This window comes from Erinaceus europaeus, chromosome X (genome assembly GCF_950295315.1).
Source record: "Erinaceus europaeus chromosome X, mEriEur2.1, whole genome shotgun sequence".
NCBI classification, from domain to species: domain Eukaryota; kingdom Metazoa; phylum Chordata; class Mammalia; order Eulipotyphla; family Erinaceidae; genus Erinaceus; species Erinaceus europaeus.
This window is the reverse complement of record NC_080185.1, coordinates 61,058,416-61,077,650: the sequence shown is the minus strand read 5'-3', so window position 1 is coordinate 61,077,650 and position 19,235 is coordinate 61,058,416. Positions and strand designations below refer to the sequence as shown.

General features: G+C 39.4%; 1 protein-coding gene and 1 long non-coding RNA gene across 3 annotated transcripts in view; one reads left to right on the top strand and one right to left on the bottom strand.

The window, feature by feature from the left end:
• LOC132535862 (uncharacterized) overlaps positions 1 to 19,235 on the bottom strand; it is a 794,128-nt gene that overhangs the window by 244,296 nt on the left and 530,597 nt on the right. The window lies entirely within an intron of this gene.
• PLP1 (proteolipid protein 1) lies at positions 832 to 19,225 on the top strand. 2 transcript variants are annotated; one of them, XM_016193995.2, is made up of 7 exons: positions 832 to 960; positions 11,314 to 11,500; positions 12,183 to 12,339; positions 13,502 to 13,670; positions 14,280 to 14,353; positions 16,003 to 16,068; positions 17,144 to 19,225. In XM_016193995.2, the coding sequence occupies exons 1-7, from the start codon at positions 957 to 959 to the stop codon at positions 17,213 to 17,215; spliced, it is 729 nt and encodes a 242-aa protein (XP_016049481.1). In that variant the 5' UTR covers positions 832 to 956; the 3' UTR covers positions 17,216 to 19,225. The 2 variants fall into 2 exon arrangements, with proteins under 2 accessions (XP_016049481.1, XP_007536448.1); XM_007536386.3 differs by having other exon boundaries at positions 12,183 to 12,444.

Genomic DNA, 19,235 nt, shown 5'->3' with positions numbered 1-19,235 from the left:
CCTTGTATGCAGAGCTGTCTCATATGTTTGATCTGTGAAAAATTACCTCTTTCTTCCCCCGAATAAGAACCTTAAAATTTGGACTCAGTTCCTCTGTCAACTGAGGAGCTCAGGACACACATTGATGACTTGCTCTTGATCCCGCCCGTTACTAGGCCTCTGTTGCCCATCTATAAACTCACAATTTCAACCTCCCCCAGCTTGGTCACAATCTGTTTGTGGAACTGACAGCTTGTATTGTATCTACATTCATTTGAAACCGAGAAGGGTTTGGAGGAAACTATTTTAAAATACAGTTTTTCTTCTTTGTTGTGTTTATAGAGCTGAGTATTTGAGAAAGGTGCCTAACTGCCAAGGAATGGGGGAGGGAGAAGATAGACAAGACCAAGGGCAGGCAAGAGTGATGGGTGCCACTGGGGCATTGGGAGAGAGCATGTAGGTTTTAGACTCTCTTCCCTTCACCAGGGCTTCATGGCTTTGGATGTTTGTGCTGCAACAGCCTGTACCAAATAGACTTATGATAAGCTGGAGGCTTATAAGACTTCTTCCTTTTATTTCCATCCCAAACCACATTTCCAGATGTCTCTGCTGCAACATGAAATTCCACACAGGCAAGCCTTAGGAGAGAAAAAGGAACAATTGGTAGTACATGACAGAAAGAGAAGATGGAGTCCTTTGAGGGAGTATCCCTGAGGAGGTGGGGACAAGGGGAGGAGAAGGGGAGGAGGAGAAGGGGAGGAGGAGAGGAGGAGGAAAGCAGGCCTGTCCCTTTAAGGGGGTTGGCTGTCAATCAGAAAGCCCTTTTCATTGCAGGAGAAGAGGACAAAGACACTCAGAGAGGAAAAGTAAAGGACCAAAGAAGGAGACTGGAGAGACGGGGATCCTTCCTGCTGAACAAAGTCAGCTGCAAAGTAGACTAGGCAGTCGGCTTCTATTGGAGTCAGAGTCCCAAAGACATGGGTGAGTTTTAAAAACTTTAGCATGGAAGCTTACAGCAAGCACAAGAATTTTCAAGAGCATTTTGAACTTTGGGTGCAGGGTTTCTGATGGGCTAAATGAATTGTGTTTTTGGTACTTGTTTTCTTTTTTAATTCCTTAGCTCTCAATTACATTAACTCCTTTTCTGGTGTACTGAAAATGATGTCTTATGGCCAAAGAATTCCAACAGCACGTGGAGAGTCCCATAGGTCTTTGGATAGAGTACCCAGTGGGCTGGATGTGGTCATGTGTCCTCCTACCCCCCTCACCTCCCTCTTTTCCTCTGACTCTCAGACTCTGGTAATGGCTGGGTCAGCTGACACATCTAGTTCTGCTGGAAACAGTGAGTGTTGACTAACTCTCAGCACTTCAAGACTGCTGTTTTCTTGATACATAATTTAAACCTTGCTTGGAACAGTAGGAAATTAGAGCAGTGGGCATGATGAACTCAGACTTGGCCATGACTAAGGAGGCTACTCTCTGGTTTAGGAAATGAAAATGAAGGGAAAAGGTGTGTGTGTGTGTATTGTGCACATGTGCACAGGTGATTATATCTAGCAGATATCATACTCTGCTGACTTAGCCTTCCCATCAGCATAGCACAGACTATAAATTTTTGCTATGATAAGGAAACTGCTAGGACCTTAAGGCTTTTGATGATCTGGTTTAGTACTGTGGGCTTCTCCATAAACAAAGAGAAGCTATGAGGTTCTAGTCTCTGCTAATGTTTACTCGAATTAAAGTGTGTAGAGTATGCAAGTCTTTGTCTACAGAAAATATCACAAAGCTATGTATATATTCCCCACATTTAATAAAGGTGGAAACTTGAATACATTCTAAATGAAGTGATAATCAATTGCCTATATATTCTCCATCAAGTGTAGTATCCAGATAACTAATGACATCCATGGAGATAGGTTTTCAACTGTATAAAGCTTGTGCCATCCTTTAGTGTTTTCTCCCAAAACACTGAGAAAGCTCTTTGTTTTTAAATTTAGTTTTTGAGAGATATCACCTTAAAGTGTGTATTTAGGTAGGAATATTATGAAAGCAGAGCAATAGCATCGAAGTCAAGACAACCAGGTGTGAATCCTGATCTGATCCTTTTGAATTTCATGACCTAGAGTAGGTCACTGTAAATCATTATGAGGATAACAATAATTTGCCTACTTTCAATATTGTGAGCTTCAAGTAATAATGATATGGAAGTCCTTTGAAAGTAGACAGTTTTTTAAAAAGAATTGTTTGTTTATTTTAATGAGCAAAAGAGAAAGAGAGAAAGATGAGAGCACTACTTCTATACAGCATAAGGTGAAGTTATGGATTGAATTTAGGACATTTGAGTCTCAGGCATGAAAGTTCAATATGCTATTGCTGAAATATTCTCCCTAACATGGAAATGAAAAAGTTTTATAACCCTTGTAAATCATAATAATAATGATTATTATATATCTTTTGAAGAGGCTTACTCCCATAGTGACTGAGTGCACTTTATGTATTTGGGTAAGAATCATTTGGCCAATTGAATGTGACAGGGTTAGGGGTGAATATTTGAGAAACTGACTTCAGAAACCCTATCTAATGTCAGAGTAGTTGATAGAGTAAGCTGTGATTGGGATTAGGAAGAAGAAGTAAGAATGCTGCATGCCATTTCCTTGAGGGGTTAAAGCTTTGTGGAGAAGGCAGGAACACATAAGATGGCCACAGGGAGTTTCTTTTTTTATGGAGTCTGATTAATGTCCTCTAAAGGAAATGGCCACAGGTGAGGGAATATTTGAAGGCAGGATAGGATCCTGGGTCCCAAATCCTAGGAGTGGGTGTTATTTGGGTAGGGTCCACTTGAGGGGATAGCCATTGAGTTTTCAATTACTAAATAACGAAGTATCAAATACTTTATATTATAGAGTATTCCTAGTAAGGAGCTGAGCTGCTACTACTTTTGACATGGAGTATGTTGTTATTTAATAATTGTGAAAAAATTATAGAATTTAGGATTGGAAAAAACTTTAGAAGTCAGCTCTCAACACAGAATTTCCCTCCACAACAAATAATTAAATGACCTTAAATCCCATGCTTGATTATCTCCAGAAGCAGAGAGTTCACTATCTCAGCTATATAACATCCTTTCAGATTGAAAACAAAAAGCTACACTTAATTCAGTAATATCTGCACACAAGGTTTAGGTGTGTGTATATATGTGAGGAGGTGCTCCATTAAACCTTCTACTGGCTTTTGAGGGAAGTGTTTCAGAGTGAGTCTTTGGGATAACAGTGAAACCAGAAAAAGAAAAAAAGAAAGGAAAGAAAGAAAGAAAGGGAAGAGAAACAGTGAAACCAGAAAAGAGCATAAAAGCAGTAGCTGGTTATTCTTTGCTCAATTACACAATGTCATTTACTGAACAGCAAAACATTGGTTCCTGCAAACCTGTTGTCTGAGAAGAGTGGCTGTTACCCTAGCAACTAGACTGTGATGTTTCCCTTCAAAGGTGGCTGCTTGCTGAATGTGTAGTTTGGGCTACCTCAGATGAAGTAGGTTTATCCCAGGCATAAAGTGTGGAGGCAGAGCAGGGGTCCAGTTTTACAAAATAGCTGAGCAAATTGAATCCCATCAAGATACATGAATGCCACATGCCAGGAGCTAAAGAGAAGCCAGATCCAAACCAGCACAGTCACTTACTTCCTAGAGACAATGACTAAAATGAACAAGGGCAGCCTTCCTCACCCCACTTATCATCTTGGTCCTTCACTGCCAAAGGAGCTCTTGGCAAGTCAGACAGATTTAACGGTCAGTTATTCCTAAAGGAATTAACCTTTTCTTCCTTTGTTACTTTTTGTGTATTATTACAAAGCACTGAAAATTGCCCCTAGGGTAGAATACCTGGTCTTGAAAGAAAGCTACAGCAGAGATGCCCTCCCTGCATATAGACCTTCAGGTCCAAAGAAGATCAATTCAGAGCATTGATAGATCAATTCAGGGCACTGAAATGATCAGGAAAAGTCAAGTCAGTCAGGACAGGTAAACAGAGCAATTTCTCCTCCTTTTACTACTATTAAGCTCTACCTAAGGCCAAATTTCCTTCAAGAGCCCAGCAAGTACTGATTGCTTAATTCCTCTCTTATCTATTTAAAAATAGTCTTGGGGTCTAGGCAGTGGTGCCCCTGGTTAAGCGCACATGTTACCATGAACAAAGACCTGGGTTTGAGCCCCTGCTTTCCACTTGCAGTGGGGGAAGCTTCTTGAGTAGTGAAGCAAATACTGCAGATCTCTCTCTCTCTCTCTCTCTCTCTCTCCCTCTCTATCTCCCCCCTTCTCTCTCAATTTCTTTCTGCCCTATCAAATAAAGGGGGAAAAAGGAAAAAATTGCTTCCAGGATCGTTAGATTCATCCTGCAGCCACATAACTTCATCAATAACCCCGGTGGCAGTGAAAAAAAATAAAGGTTCTAAGTATAGTTTTCCAGTTCTTCACTATCCTCTGAGCTCTTGCCAGGCGGGGTTCTGGAAAAGAGTCATTCCTAGGAAAAGAATAAGGTTCCCTGGATCAGCTTTACACTGCAACCAAGAAGAAAGGAGAAAAATGGTGGGCGAATCACAGAAGGAATAAGGTATGGAAACTCGTTTGTTTTTTCCACCCGAATCATTGCTGAGGCTGGGTGACTTCACTACTCCACCATTTCCTTATGACCATTTTTTCTTTTCTTTTTTTTTGAGACACAGAGTGAGAGTAAGGGAATGATCAACAGAGCGGGAGAAATCTGAAGCATTACTCCACCTTTCGTGAAGACTCTTTCCTGCATGTGGAGACTGGGGACTCACAACTGGTTCCTTGCACATGGGAATGTGTACTTTTTACTGGGTACACCACCACCCAGCCCCTAGAATCTCTTTATATCTTAGTTTAGTGCCAGGTACTTAGTACCAGGTGAAGTTAATGTGTCAGATGTAGACTTTACCCCCCCCCCGAAAAGGAAGTATAATAAACAAAGTATTCTAGGTGCTGTTGTTATGGTAATAATTCCTATCTAAAGAGAAGGGAGAGATTCCTTTTTATTTAACTTTGTCCATTTATTTGACTATGCAAGTTGGGTTGAATTCTTATTCCCCAATGGCTGCAAGGCCTCTTCCATAACTTGAATGTGGTATAAATACTGATTTTATGCAGTAAAGACAAGATTATAGGCAAGGGCTTTGTGTAACCAGGATAAGACCAGAAGCAAAAGTCGTCATCTCTGGTACCTCCTGATAATTATTGTTTTACTCCTAAAATCCACTCACTGACTCCCATCCATACTCAGTACCAGTCATGGTTGCTCTAGCATCTTGGCCCTGTCAATGTCTATAGGCCCTGATCAAGGAGGCCTCTGTTCACAGGGTGAGGCTAAGGGGTGGGTTCTGGGAGGAGGGTAAGACTGTAGTTCAGATTAGATACTTAGGGAGATGGGGCCAGTTTTCCACTCAATGAGCCTGCCTGTTGTTTAGCTCTATTGTATGGAGCTCTTCTATCTCTCCCTTTGTCAGTTGAATTCAAGGAACAGACTGGGAATTGTGTAAGGCACAATTGGTTTCTTTCTATCATTGCCTTAGATGAAAATTTTTCCTCTCCTTCCTTTGATGAGTTCCCAGATTCATACTGAATTTCCATCTTGGAGCTGGTCCTTGAGGCATTTCTAGGTCATGGGAAAGGAGGAGGGGCTTGAGAACTACTGGTTCCTACTTAAAGAGACAACATCAGGATCAGATAGTCCTTGGGTGGATATGGTTCTAGATAATAGTTACAATGATCTTCTTGATCTTTCTAAGACTAATCTGAAAAGAATTAGTGAAGACTTGAATTTTTATCAGAAGTTGAATGGACCACCAGTTTTTAGAATTTACGAATAAAGCCAGTAGAGTATAGGTAGTGTTGGTCTTTGATTCACAGTCATAAGTTTAGTTGTTTTTTTTTGTTTGTTTGTTTGTTTTTTTACTTTCTTCTTGATGAAACTGAAAGTCTATAAAAGGGAAACTAGGCCTACGGTTCCCTTTGGTTCTTCCAGTATCTAAATCATTACTGTGTACTTAGTAATCACAATGAATTCACATAATCAGAAATGAAAGGGAAACACTAGGTTGGGTCATTATGTTTCTCTGTGACCCCCTCATCAAATTTAGATCAGTTGCATTTCATTGGTTAATACTATTATATCGTTTTTATACTGAATTTACCATGCCAAGACTTTACTTGCCCTAGAAATATGAGTCTGTCTCTTGAGAGAGACAAGAAATTTTTCTAGAATCCCTCATAGCCTTCTGGAGTCAAACCAAACCCCTTTTAACCATAAAGTGTTCTAAGAGTGTGTAGCTTTGGGCTCTTTTTCAAACATTCCAACAAACATTTCTTGATTTGTAAAAAATATTAATATAAATCCAGTGATCCTTTTCCAGAATGTTTTGATTGTTGAGTGCCTTGATAAAGACAATTTGTTGCATGTTCTAAGTTTTTTCCTGTTGGAATCTAAATTTTGATTTTTTTTTTTGTTTGGAAAAACTAAGATTAAATGCCACTCCCCCATAATTTTTATTATGACATCTTATATGTATGTTGATATTGTAGAAGTATTTGTAGACCATAATGATAAACATATCAGAACTACTAAATTCCAATCCAGCAGTAGATACTAATAAACATATCAGAACTACTAAATTCCAATCCAGCAGTAGATACTAATTGAAGCCTATGTCCTTGCCTCAAGTGGCAGTAATGCAGAAGAAGAGTTGCTAAGAGTTTCATTTGATGGTTCAGAATTGATTCCAAGGCTTTTTTGCCTATGAAGAACCCTGCACATGATATTTTCTGGTTATTTGGATGATAGCCAAGAGATCAGATAAATAATGATATTTTACTTCATCTTTATAAACCTGAAGTGGGCTTTAGTTAAAACTTTGAACAGAATTATCTGGTTACCAAAAGCTCAGCTTTCTCCATCTTCATCGTACCTGTACCACCTTGTAATACTTCCAGAGTGAAAAAACTGGGCTGAGTGAGTGGACCCAGGAGGGTCACTTGCTAGGGTGGATGACTCTCCTTGCTCTGGGCTAAACAAACAGTTCTGCCTTTGTTCCCTGGGTCTGACCCCCTCACCACCCCCAAGCCTGTGGGCCCTTACAGAATACCAATGAGGCTCCTAAGATCTCAGAGGAAAAACAAAGCTTTATTGTCTGAGAGAGATATGGAGGGCTCTGTCTAAGTTCTGACCTTGTGCAGGGGAAAGAAGAAACAGTGGAGTCATGACCTTCCCCTACAACATCCTCAAGCTTCAGTTCTTTCTTTCTTTCTTTCTTTCTTTCTTTCTTTCTTTCTTTCTTTCTTTCTTTCTTTTCTAGAAGAGTCTAGGAGTTTGGAGGTGGGGAGTAGTTAGATAAGCAGAGAAGGAAAAAATGGCAGCACTATTAATTTCTAAGCTCCTTCTCTTTAGTATGCATTTAGTATCTCAACCTGTTAAGAAAGAGGAGTTTTGGAGTGATTTCTCAGAACAGTGATCAAGTTCAACTACTGTGTTTTTCTGTGTTGGATATGTACATGTTTGCTTGTGTGCATAATCACACACACACACACACACACACACACACTCACACACACACACACACACACACACACACACACACACACACACACACACACACACACACACACACACCATGGACCAGCTCTAATGAAACACCATTATGAAGCATTCTTGTGTAGTTCATGATAAGAAAACTTTGCCTTCATTTACAGCAGTATAGCTACAAAATGATTGCTTCCCATAGAGGCCAAGTTTTCTGACAGCAGTTCTTCAGTTCTTGGAAGAAGAAAGAAACTCTGGTTTGCTACAGATGTTGACTACTGACTTTGCTTTACTTAGATTTCTGAATAGGCTTTTATTGGACCAAGGAAGAGCTGTCATTTTAGGGGATTGTGTGTAGTAGGACTTTTTCACCCAGCAACTTTGAGAACAGAGGCAAATGCTTCTACTTCAGCTTTCCTACAGTAGAGATAGTTTGGTATTTCACATTGATGCTATTCAGCCATGCAAATTACCTGGTATTCAAGTATTCAGGACTCAGAAGAGACTATACTGTTGTAAAGAGAATCAAAGGACTCCCACATTCTCTAGTACCCCAGTATAGGCAAGTAAACATTGGATAAAAATTCAAACCAAAAAACGTACACAATTTATTTTCTTTCTTTTTAAAATGTGTTTATTTTTACTGAGTAGAGATAGAAACTGAAAGGAGAGGAGAAGACAGGGAAAGAGAAAGAGTCATCTGCAGCACTGCTTCACCACTTGTGAAACTTCCCTCTCTGCAGGTGGGGACTGGGTGCTGGAACCCAGGTCCATTTGCATGGCAACATGTGCACTCAGCAAGGTGCAGCATTGCTTGACCCCTACAATTTATTTTCTGTCTATAATGAGTCACACTGTACTTATCCAAAACAGCAACTACTTGGTATATTTGTGTTGGTCTATTTTTTTATTTGAGCATCACTTTATTTAATTTATTATTATTATTATTTCTTTTTTATTTAAGAAAGGATTAATTAACAAAACCATAGGGTAGGAGGGGTACAACTCCACACAATTCCCACCACCCAATCTCCATATCCCGCCCCCTCCCCTGACAGCTTTCCCATTCTCTATCCCTCTGGGAGCATGGACCCAGGGTCATTGTGGGTTGCAGAAGGTAGAAGGTCTGGCTTCTGTAATTTCTTCCCCACTGAACATGGGTGTTAACTGGTCGGTCCATACTCCCAGTCTGCCTCTCTCTTTCCCTAGTAGAGTGGGTCTCTGGGGAAGCAGAGCTCCAGGACACATTGGTGGGGTCTTCAGACCAGGGAAGCCTGGCCGACATCCTGATGACATCTGGAACCTGATGACTGAAAAGAGAGTTAACATACGAAGCCAAACAAATTGTTGAGCAATCATGGACCCAAAGCTTAGAATAGTGGAGAGGAAGTGTTAGGGGGGGTACTCACTGCAAACTCTAGTGTACTTCTGCTTTCAGGTATATATTTTGCAGTAGTTTACGGATATGTGTGAACATAAGCTCTCTCTCACAGAAACTGGTGTATATCTAGGTTTTGGGACTTTGTTAGAAAGTGAACCACCTGAGATGAAATTAGAGTATACTATGAAAGGAAAGGTCTCACCCGAGTAATGAAGCTGAAGGGTTGTCATTCCACATGTGAAGTCTCTGGATACAGTCTGAAGTGAAGCATGTTGAGGTGTCAATCGTTGCGTTAGTTAGGTTGTGATCAGCAGATGCAATATTATTTGATATGGATTGGGGGAGGTATATTTCTCTAACATATATACTTACATATGAATATATGGATAAAAATCAGTCTATTTATGTACACATATACATATAATGAATTCTTTTAGGAAGAACTCTCCAATTTCATTTCTTTTCCTTTTGGTGAACTAGCCAAGAGGACAAATCCTTTCCTTGTCTAGTCAGTCACTGTATGTGGCACTGTAGGGTATAGGGCTAGTACTTGGGGTACAGATGCTCTCAGAACCTATAACTTCCCATATCCCTTTCCTCTTTCTCAGGAACACTGGCATAGGGAGAGGGGTGCCAGGTATTGAGGTCTCTTTTTAACAAACTTGTCTTCCCAGGACCTGGTGTGTTTTTCTCATGCCAGAAAGCGGTTTCACACTTTGTTGTCTTTTTTTTTTTTTTTTTTTTACAGAACTTTAGTATAGAACTGAGAGTGGAATTATTGTACAAGCTGCAGTACAGGGGACGAAATCAGCCATGCAAAGTGTTACCAAATTATTAAACCTGCATTTTATTATTATCATCAATAAAAGTAATTCTCCAATTACCATGTCTCATCCTCTGCCAGCTACCCTTTGGACTGATCTCTACATATGTAGAACATGATAAACTAAGTATCCCCTGTAAAAGATACAATGTCCAGGAATATCTAGGGGCATGATTGCCAGCATTTCCCCATACCCATTAAGACTCCTCTTCATGGTTCAAACTCTGCCTGATAATGCCAACATTAATGACTTGTATATATCCCTTTCTGAAGTTGTAAGTATCTTTACGCTTTGTAAACCACTTTCTTGGATACCAGGAATTATTAGTCAAAAACATTAGATGTCCTTATTTCCCTCTTCTTTAGTAAATGAAGGAATCCCATATGGCAGAACCAATGTCTTTTTTTTTACAGTTTTTTAAAAAAAATTTTTAATTTATAAAATGGAGATATTGACAAGACCATAGGATAAGAGTGGCACAATTCCACACAGTTCCTACCACCAGACTCTGTATCCCATCCCCTTCCTTGAAAGCTTTCCTATTCTTTATTCTTCTGGGAGTATGGGCCCAGGATCATTATGGGGTGCAGAAGATGGAAGGTATGGCTTCTTTAATTGCTTCCCCACTGAACATGGGTGTTGACAGATTTATCCATACTCCCAGCCTGTCTCTCTCTTTTCCTAGTTGGTAGGGCTCTGGGGATGTGATGTTCCAGGACATATTGGTGGTGTTGTCTACACAGGAAATTCAGGTTGGCACCATGGTAGCATCTGGAACCTGGTTGCTGAAAAAGAGTTAAGATGTAAAGCAGAAAAATTGTTGACTAATCATGAACCTAAAGGCAAGAATATTGCAGATGAAGATTTGGGGTCTCCATTTTTGAAAAAGCTACTAGATATATTTTATGTATAATCCAAGGTGCCCATGGCTTTACTAGTTTTTGCCTGAGTCTGACAACTAACATGCAGGTGTACTATAGGTACTGTCTCAGGAGATGGTGTCATAATTGGAAATAGGACTAGAAAGCTGGATCAGGGAAGAGAGTAGCTCCCAAATATTGAAAAAAGTATATAAATATTGAGTAGCTCCCCAAATGGAAAAAGTATATAAATATTGTTAACTGTAAACCCAATCAATTTGATGTCTTATGCCTTCCTAACCCACATAACTCCTAATACAAGGTTGTGCACTTAGTAAGTACTCCATAAGTAGTTGTTGAATGTTGAGAACAAATAAATCAGAATAGTAAGAAAGGGATAATGATTATATAATATGTGTAGTTTGCTACTGGAATGCTACTTACTGCAAAACATAAATTATGAGAAGTAAAGGTAAGAATTTATTTTCAAGAATGGAATAAAACATGGTTTGGGGAGCAGTATCTCATTCTGAGAATCTAAAGCTCTAATATCTCCTGTTGTTGATTTCTGGGTGACTTCTTCACTTATTGTAAATATAAGGTATGACTGGTCTGATGGAAAGGTATGGATCGTACAAGTAATCTATTATTTATCCCTGGCTGTTTCTCTTCTTTCTTACTCAGGGTTGTTAGAGTGCTGTGCAAGATGTCTTGTAGGGGCCCCCTTTGCTTCCCTGGTGGCCACTGGATTGTGTTTCTTTGGGGTGGCACTGTTCTGTGGATGTGGACATGAAGCACTCACTGGAACAGAAAAACTCATTGAGACCTATTTCTCTAAAAACTTCCAGGACTATGAATATCTCATCAATGTGTAAGTACTTACTTGCCATATAAACATGTCTTTTTCCCCTCTCTCCATCTTGGAGATGTAGAGCTCAAACTTAGTGACTAGAAAGTGATTAGTGTGGAAACAGGCAAGATCTTGAGTCTTCTGTATTTAGATTCCATGCATGCCACATCAGAAGCCCTACATGATCAGAAAATGTCAAATTCAAAAAGGAGAGGAGTGTCTTCCCGTCTATCTATCTGCTCCACCTTGCCTAATTTTGTACATCCTAGCTTCTGCTGGGCAGGGTTAGTATGAACTGAGTTATTTCTGCAGTGGTAGGTATGACAAAATCAGGGGAGGCAAAAAGTCCAGATAGAGTGAGATAACTGCTGTTGGTTTGACACACTGCATAGACCTGGTAGTACCTATTAGTTAGGATCCTGTTCCTTCATATATATATCCTCTCTACTCTGAGGAAGCACCTCTGAAGTGTCAAGACGGTCAGGTTCTGCATGTGACAACAAAAGTCAGCTGTGCGTAGGAGAACATGTTCTTCTAGTCACATGTTTCTCATCATACTCTACTTCAATACCAATAAGGTTAAAATTTCCTCTACAAAAGCATTAACCCTGTAGGTGTCCACTCAAGTGTTCACTCTGATTATGCAGGAAAGAGCTTGGATCTCAATAAGATTCTCTTGTCTCTTGTCTTTCTATTAATGTAGGATTCATGCTTTCCAGTATGTCATCTATGGAACTGCCTCTTTCTTCTTCCTTTATGGGGCCCTCTTGCTGGCTGAGGGTTTCTACACCACTGGCGCAGTCAGGCAGATCTTTGGCGACTACAAGACCACCATCTGCGGCAAGGGCCTGAGTGCAACGGTAACAGGGGGCCAGAAGGGGAGGGGTTCCAGAGGCCAACATCAAGCTCATTCTTTGGAGCGGGTGTGTCATTGTTTGGGAAAATGGCTAGGACATCCCGACAAGGTGATCATCCTCAGGATTTTGTGTAATAACAGGGGGTGGGGATAATTGGGCAAGAGTCTGTGGCCTCACCCCTACCCAAGGCTGGTCACCCCGCTTGGGACCTAGCTTTTGAGTGAGGAGTGATGGCTACAGCTGAACAAGATGGTCAGGAAGAACATAGTGCCCAGCTGACTTTGTCTTATCTTGCAAAAAAAAAAAAAATCCCTAGAAAATTTTATCTCAAAATGAAAACCCTGAGTTTTGGAGGATGTTTTGTACAATCAGACCATTTCTAAGTCATTTGCTGGTGTCTGTATATCCTTTTATCAGGGACCACTGATTTCTGAAGAATCCAGAATTATCTTAATGGGGTAGAATTGAAAGTACCAGATCTCAGAGGATAGATCATAGAAATTAAATAATTGACTCTAAGGTGGAATTAACAATATTCTGGGATCCCACAGTGTTGGAGGTCCCTGAGTGATCAAGTATAGATCTGCATATTTTAAAATGTATTTTTTGTTCAAAAGCTATACATATTTCTAATGAGGCACAAATTGGTTTCTAGAGCTAAAAATTCTTTGGTGACAAAATATGTGGGGGTTGTGATGACATTTTCTGTGGTCATCAGTTGACTTAGAAAGGTTTTTGGATCTAAAACTTAAAAATTCTATTGGTTTTGCTAAATGACTAGGGATAAGAAATTTTTCTGATAAGGAACATTTCCTAAGCTCAGCATAAGGCAAGAAATGGCACTACTTTCTTTCAAGATCAGCTTTGATTTCTTCACACCTTATCTGCTCAAAACATCTCCGGAAACCTCTCTAACTCAGGGGTCCTCCTTACTCTAATCCCCACCCAGCCCTCCCCCTATCTTCCATCACACTTGGGGGCCAATGCTCTAATATATACTGCCAATGACATTTGACAGAGGTGCCCTGCTTACTAATTTCATTTGGCTGAGTTTCCTGGCATCTGATTTAATGTCCAGCACATACTACTCCAGGATCTCCCAGTTTATATTTCAACATCTGCAGGCTGGTACTGATTTCTATCTACCCCATGTCAATTGTTTTAGTTTGTGGGCATCACCTATGCCCTGACCGTTGTGTGGCTCCTGGTGTTTGCCTGCTCTGCTGTGCCTGTGTACATTTATTTCAACACCTGGACCACCTGCCAGTCAATTGCCTTCCCCAGCAAGACCTCTGCCAGTATAGGAACTCTCTGTGCTGATGCCAGAATGTATGGTGAGTTAGAGCTTGGGTACTTTGTATCCTGTATCCAATAATTAAAGACTGCACACTTGGATCTTCACTTAGAGTTATGAGTGATAATTATGGAGGAGCTAAGATTACAGATGCCTAGACCTGGCCTGGCAAAATAGCTTAGTTGGCTAGTGTGCTCCTTTGCCTTGTGTGCAACTGAGGTTTGAGTCCAGTCCTTGTGCCATTGAAGGAAGTTTGGATCCCCCCCTTCCTCCATACATCCTTCTACAGATGCCTACATATTTGTTAGTATCCCTCCTCTAAAAGTGGAGAGATTTCTTACTTAGGAGGGGAACAACTTAAAAATTATGGGAGTTTTCTTGACTATTCATAGTTTTTCTGACTACTCTAGCTGACTGCTGTTAACCAGCCCAGAAGTAGTGTATTTTAATAACAAACACAAAATTTCACAATTTTAACACCACCTTCTATTTTTTTGTACAAATATGTAAAAGAGGATCCTGATTGTTGTCAGGATCCAACTTTTCTACCAGAATGAGTAAGAGTGGAAGAAAGATCTGAAGAAAATTTTCTATGTTGCCCCACAACTCCATGAAGCAACCCTCTAGTTCACTTGTGTTTCTTATTTAGGTGTTCTTCCATGGAATGCTTTCCCTGGAAAAGTGTGTGGCTCTAACCTTCTGTCCATCTGCAAAACAGCTGAGGTGAGTGGGTCACTGGCTTGTTTTATAGTATGATTGCTATGCAAATATGTACTCATGGCTTTTGATATTAAGGATTATAGTTTCACTTTGCTGAATTTTGAGTTAGCAGACTGCCTTCTGTTAAATACTGGATGAGCATACCTGAGCCAGTGAGCATAGATGATGAAATACCTATTTTTCTCCAGAGCGGCCTTCAATTCCAAGACTCCTTCCCTCAAAAGATAAATTTATAGCTGCAAAAAAATGATAGAGCTTAGTGACCAAATCTCCCAAATCAAACTTTTCATTCTTTTAATTAAAAACCTCATAAAGAAGGTATACAAGAAGTTTCATTGTTTTAACAAAAATTCTTCTATGTAGTACTTCTTAATCTCCAATGAGGAGTAAGAAAAAAGGAGCTACATTTGAAAAAGGAAAGCACCCTATGGAGAATGGATATCAGACACAAAAGAGGCAATGGAATAGAAGTATATCTGGAGTAGGAAAACAGTAAACTAAACTATTTATTTGAAAGCAAAGTGTTGATTTACAGTTTTGGTATCCTACAATATTCCAATTTTCTCATTTAATGTAAAGAACAAATGAAAAAGATTTTAAAGATTTTTAATTGAATCAATATTAGATTAACATGTGTTCTAATTCCTGTGTCCAAGTCATTAGTGGGTAAGGAGTTATTTTTTCACTTTTCTTTTGGTAGTAAAAATCACCTCTGAGACTAAAAAAAAAAACTTAAAGGTGGAACGATTTTTATGGGCTCATTTTTCCATTCTCATAGGAGAAAATAAAATGTTTGTAACTATTTCTTGGGGCAATTTGCAATGTATTGAGATAGTTTAGAAATTGCTTTTCACATTGAAAAGTTTGACAGTTTGATAATCTAACTATATTTGAAATATAGAATAAGTAATTGCTCCATAAGCCTCTCTCTTTAAATTTAGCCTTTAGTTTCTTAACTAAAACAATTTGCCACAATCATGCAAAATCTATTGGGGATTCTGGGCAAAACTGTAAGGAGGCTGTTGATTATTTGGGATCACAGCAGTATTTTTTAAAATTTCTTTATTGGGGGATTAATGCTTTACGTTTGGCAGTAAATACAATAGTTTGTACATAATATTTCTCAGTTTTCTACATAACAATACAACCTCCACTAGGTCCTCTGTCATCCTTTTTGGACCTGTACTCTTCCCCCTCACCCACCCCAGAGTCTTTTACTTTGGTGCAATACACCAACTCCAGTTCAAGCTCTACTTGTGTTTTCTCTTCTGATCTTGTTTTTCAACTTCTGCCTGAGAGTGAGATCATTCCATATTCATCCTTCTGTTTCTGACTTATTTCACATAACATCCTTTCTTCAAATTCCATCTAAGATGGGCTGAAAACAGTGATGTCACCGTTTTTAATAGCTTAGTAGTATTCCATTCACAGCAGTATTTTATGAGTATTCTATATTCTGGGTGATGTGGGCCTAGGTGCTATGACGTATACCGAAGCACGATATGTTTCTTCTCAGGGATGGATGACTTAGAGATCCAGAATTTACACATGGAAAGAACACATTCAGAAAGCTACTGGCATAACCCAAAGCAGGGCATTTTTTTTCTTTTACCAATTCAAGAAATAACTTTCCCTTTTATATTTTCTTGCAGTTCCAAATGACCTTCCACCTGTTTATTGCTGCATTTGTAGGGGCTGCAGCCACACTGGTTTCCTTGGTGAGTTGTCTTTAAATGATCTTGGAAAATACATTCTCCTTGGAAAGCTTGAGGACAGATATGCCAAAAGGCAGGCAAGCATGCACGCACACACACACACACACACACACACACACACACACACACACACACGCCTATCTTGTAAACTTAAAATGCTGGAGAGACGCTTCTAGGAAGAGACAGCACAGTGTAGAGACTGCACTTCTACTTTGGGTTGATAAGGCTGAAAAGTTTCAGAAATCAGTCAGGAATGAGAAGGTTGCTGTGGGTAAAGGATATAAGAGATTCATTGTCAAGAATAGTAGTTCACATTTCCAGGGTATGCAATATTGCTAAGTACAGGTCTTGGCAAAAACACTTAACACATAACTAAACATAATTTTATATTGCTTCAAACTCTATATACTACAAATATGAACCATCTTGCAGGAATTTATTTTCACTCTTGAAAATATTGGAAGGACCTCTGAGCATCACTGTTATTATTATAGTATGATTCTGTGTCCTAGGCCTTGCTGATGTTGCTCCCCAGTGCCAATGCAGTTCATTCACTATTCACATTAAAATGCCAAGGCAATGAAGGGTGAAGTAATTTACCTGAAGTCATTGAATAAATGGTGTAAGGAGAAGAATATGCTCTCAGAACTCTTTACCCTTACTGCAGAAGATTTTATAGAGCCATTTCTCATCCTGTAAATATGCACTGATGTAGGACTGTGCTTCACAGTGTGGTGGGGTGGCTTCAGACCACTCAGATATGGGGATCTGATGAAGGCGGAGTCCATATACTGTTTCCTTCCCTGAGGAAAACCCAGAGCTAGGTCTTCCGCAGGTGTAAGAAAATTCCTTCTCAAGTTGATTCTCTGTATCTGAGCTACTGGAAAGAAATATCTCACCCATGACTCCTAGTTAAGTATATGAAGAAAAAGCATAGGATGTGCTGATTTTCAGCAGAGCAGATGTTCCATCGTTTAGCTATGATTTAATTTCTACTCTTGCTCATTCCCAAAGGGATTGGAGGAAGGAGAGATTCCTTTTCTACTCCTACTCATATTCTTTTTTCTGTTCCCTACAGCTCACCTTCATGATTGCTGCCACTTACAACTTTGCCGTCCTTAAACTCATGGGCCGAGGCACCAAGTTCTGATCTTCTGTAGAAATTCCCGTCTCTAATAGCTAGGCTCTAACCATTTAGCCTACAATGCTGCATCTCCTGTGTTAACTCTTTGCCTTTGTCACTGACTGGTCCTCTTCTTACTTGATGAGTGTAACAGGATAGGAGAGTCTTGAGGTAATTAATGTCTCTTTATGGACTCTCCCCTCTTATGTACCTCTTTTAGTCATTTTGCTTCACATCTGGTTCCTGCTTTTAAAAATGGGAAATTATTAAGATGATGACTTCCCAACTTCAAAGTACAAAGAAATGGAGGGTGTAATTCAAATTTCAAGCTTCTCCTGAGGGTCAAGAAACATTTTCTTCTCAAAGGGAACTTCCACTGATGGAAACAAAGTGGAAAGAAAGATGCTCAGGTAGAGGTAAGGGATATTCCTAGTCACCTTGCTATCAAGAGAGCCCAAATTCTCTTTGGTATACTAAACAGAGTACTCACTCCTGTCTCCCTGTTGTCACAATAGAAGGAAAAAACTGTCAGGAAAAAAATAAGAGCATTTCCTCAAACCTTCCCATTGCATCTGAGAGAAGGGGTCAAAGCAAGGATCTTTCACCATAGAGAGAGAGAGAGCACTGACCCCAATGGTGATGGACTATTTAAACCTTAACTCAGCCCATCTTACTTATAGTATAAGGGAGTATATTGTCTGTGTACACTAAAGGGGCACCTGACCTTACACTTCATTAGAGAAGAGAATCAGGATGTTGTCAGCATCTCCTCACTCTCTTTTCCTTGATAACAGCTACCATGACAACCCTGTGGTTTCCAAGGAGCTGAGAATAGAGAGAAGCAAACTCTTGGAAAAAGGCAGTCAAAGGAGCAGCAGTTAGCAATGGTTAATGGTGTAAACGAGTCATCCCTCTGGTAGACACGGGATAGTTAACTCTTTGGATAGTATATCTTTTTTTTTTCTTCTGTTAAATAGTTGTATGCGCTGGCCTCTGTCTATCTTCACAATGGTGCTCTTTTTATGGCGTATTACTCATTCAGTCATAGTGATTTGAAGATCGTGACTTGTTTCATAATGATGCACACTTCACATTTTACAGTTTCACTTGTTTAAAGTGGTACCAGAAAGGCCTGGATAATGATTCTTTGATGCAAAATTTTAACAAATGAAAATTTGGCATTAAGCATCACAGATGCTATTTAAGTTGGCTAGCTCCACACATCTATTTGTATTGTTTACAAGTTATTCTGCTCTTTCCAAATATGAATTTGAATAACATATTGGATGGTTCTTTTGAGCTAATGGGAGATTATTTGATTTAACAGTGTTACCTTGGGATGTTAAACAGCCAGGTTTAACGTAGCTATTCTCTCCTGGTTTATATTACACGACCAAAAGCTATCAGTTGTTCAGTTGGAAAGCTTCCATGGGAAAGGAAAGGTGGGATAAGTTTGAAATCTGAACAGCACTAAGTATTCAGTATTTTCTTTCTGTATTTGCTAATTTGGGGTTTAAAAAAATGAAAGACTGATTTATCTTTATTGAAGAAAGGATTTTGTGGATATGACTGTTGGTGACTCTTGTTGTAAATAGTTGTTTTGTCCCCCACCCCCACCCCCTATGTGGTTTCAGCAATGTTTAAGGCGATCTTTACAAAAAAGATACTTGACATTTTTTTTTGACATTTGTTTTCAGACCAGTTTACATGATAAATTTCCAGGTTGGATAGAGGGAAGAGATGGAAAAAGTTCTGTAAGAAACCAATCAAGATCAAGGAAAGTGAAATAGTCCATACCATGTGTTTCATTTTGATTAAATAACTCAACAAATAACCAACCATCCCCCTGAAAGCCTCCCAAGCATACATATACACACATACACATACAAAGAGAGTTAATCAACTGAAAATCTTTCCTTCATTTCTGATATAGAATTCAGTCTTAACACACATAAAGGATAAACTTTAGGAAACTTATCTTACAAAATGTATTTTATAAAATTAAAGAAAATAAAATTAAGATTGTTCTTAATCAAACATTGTGTCC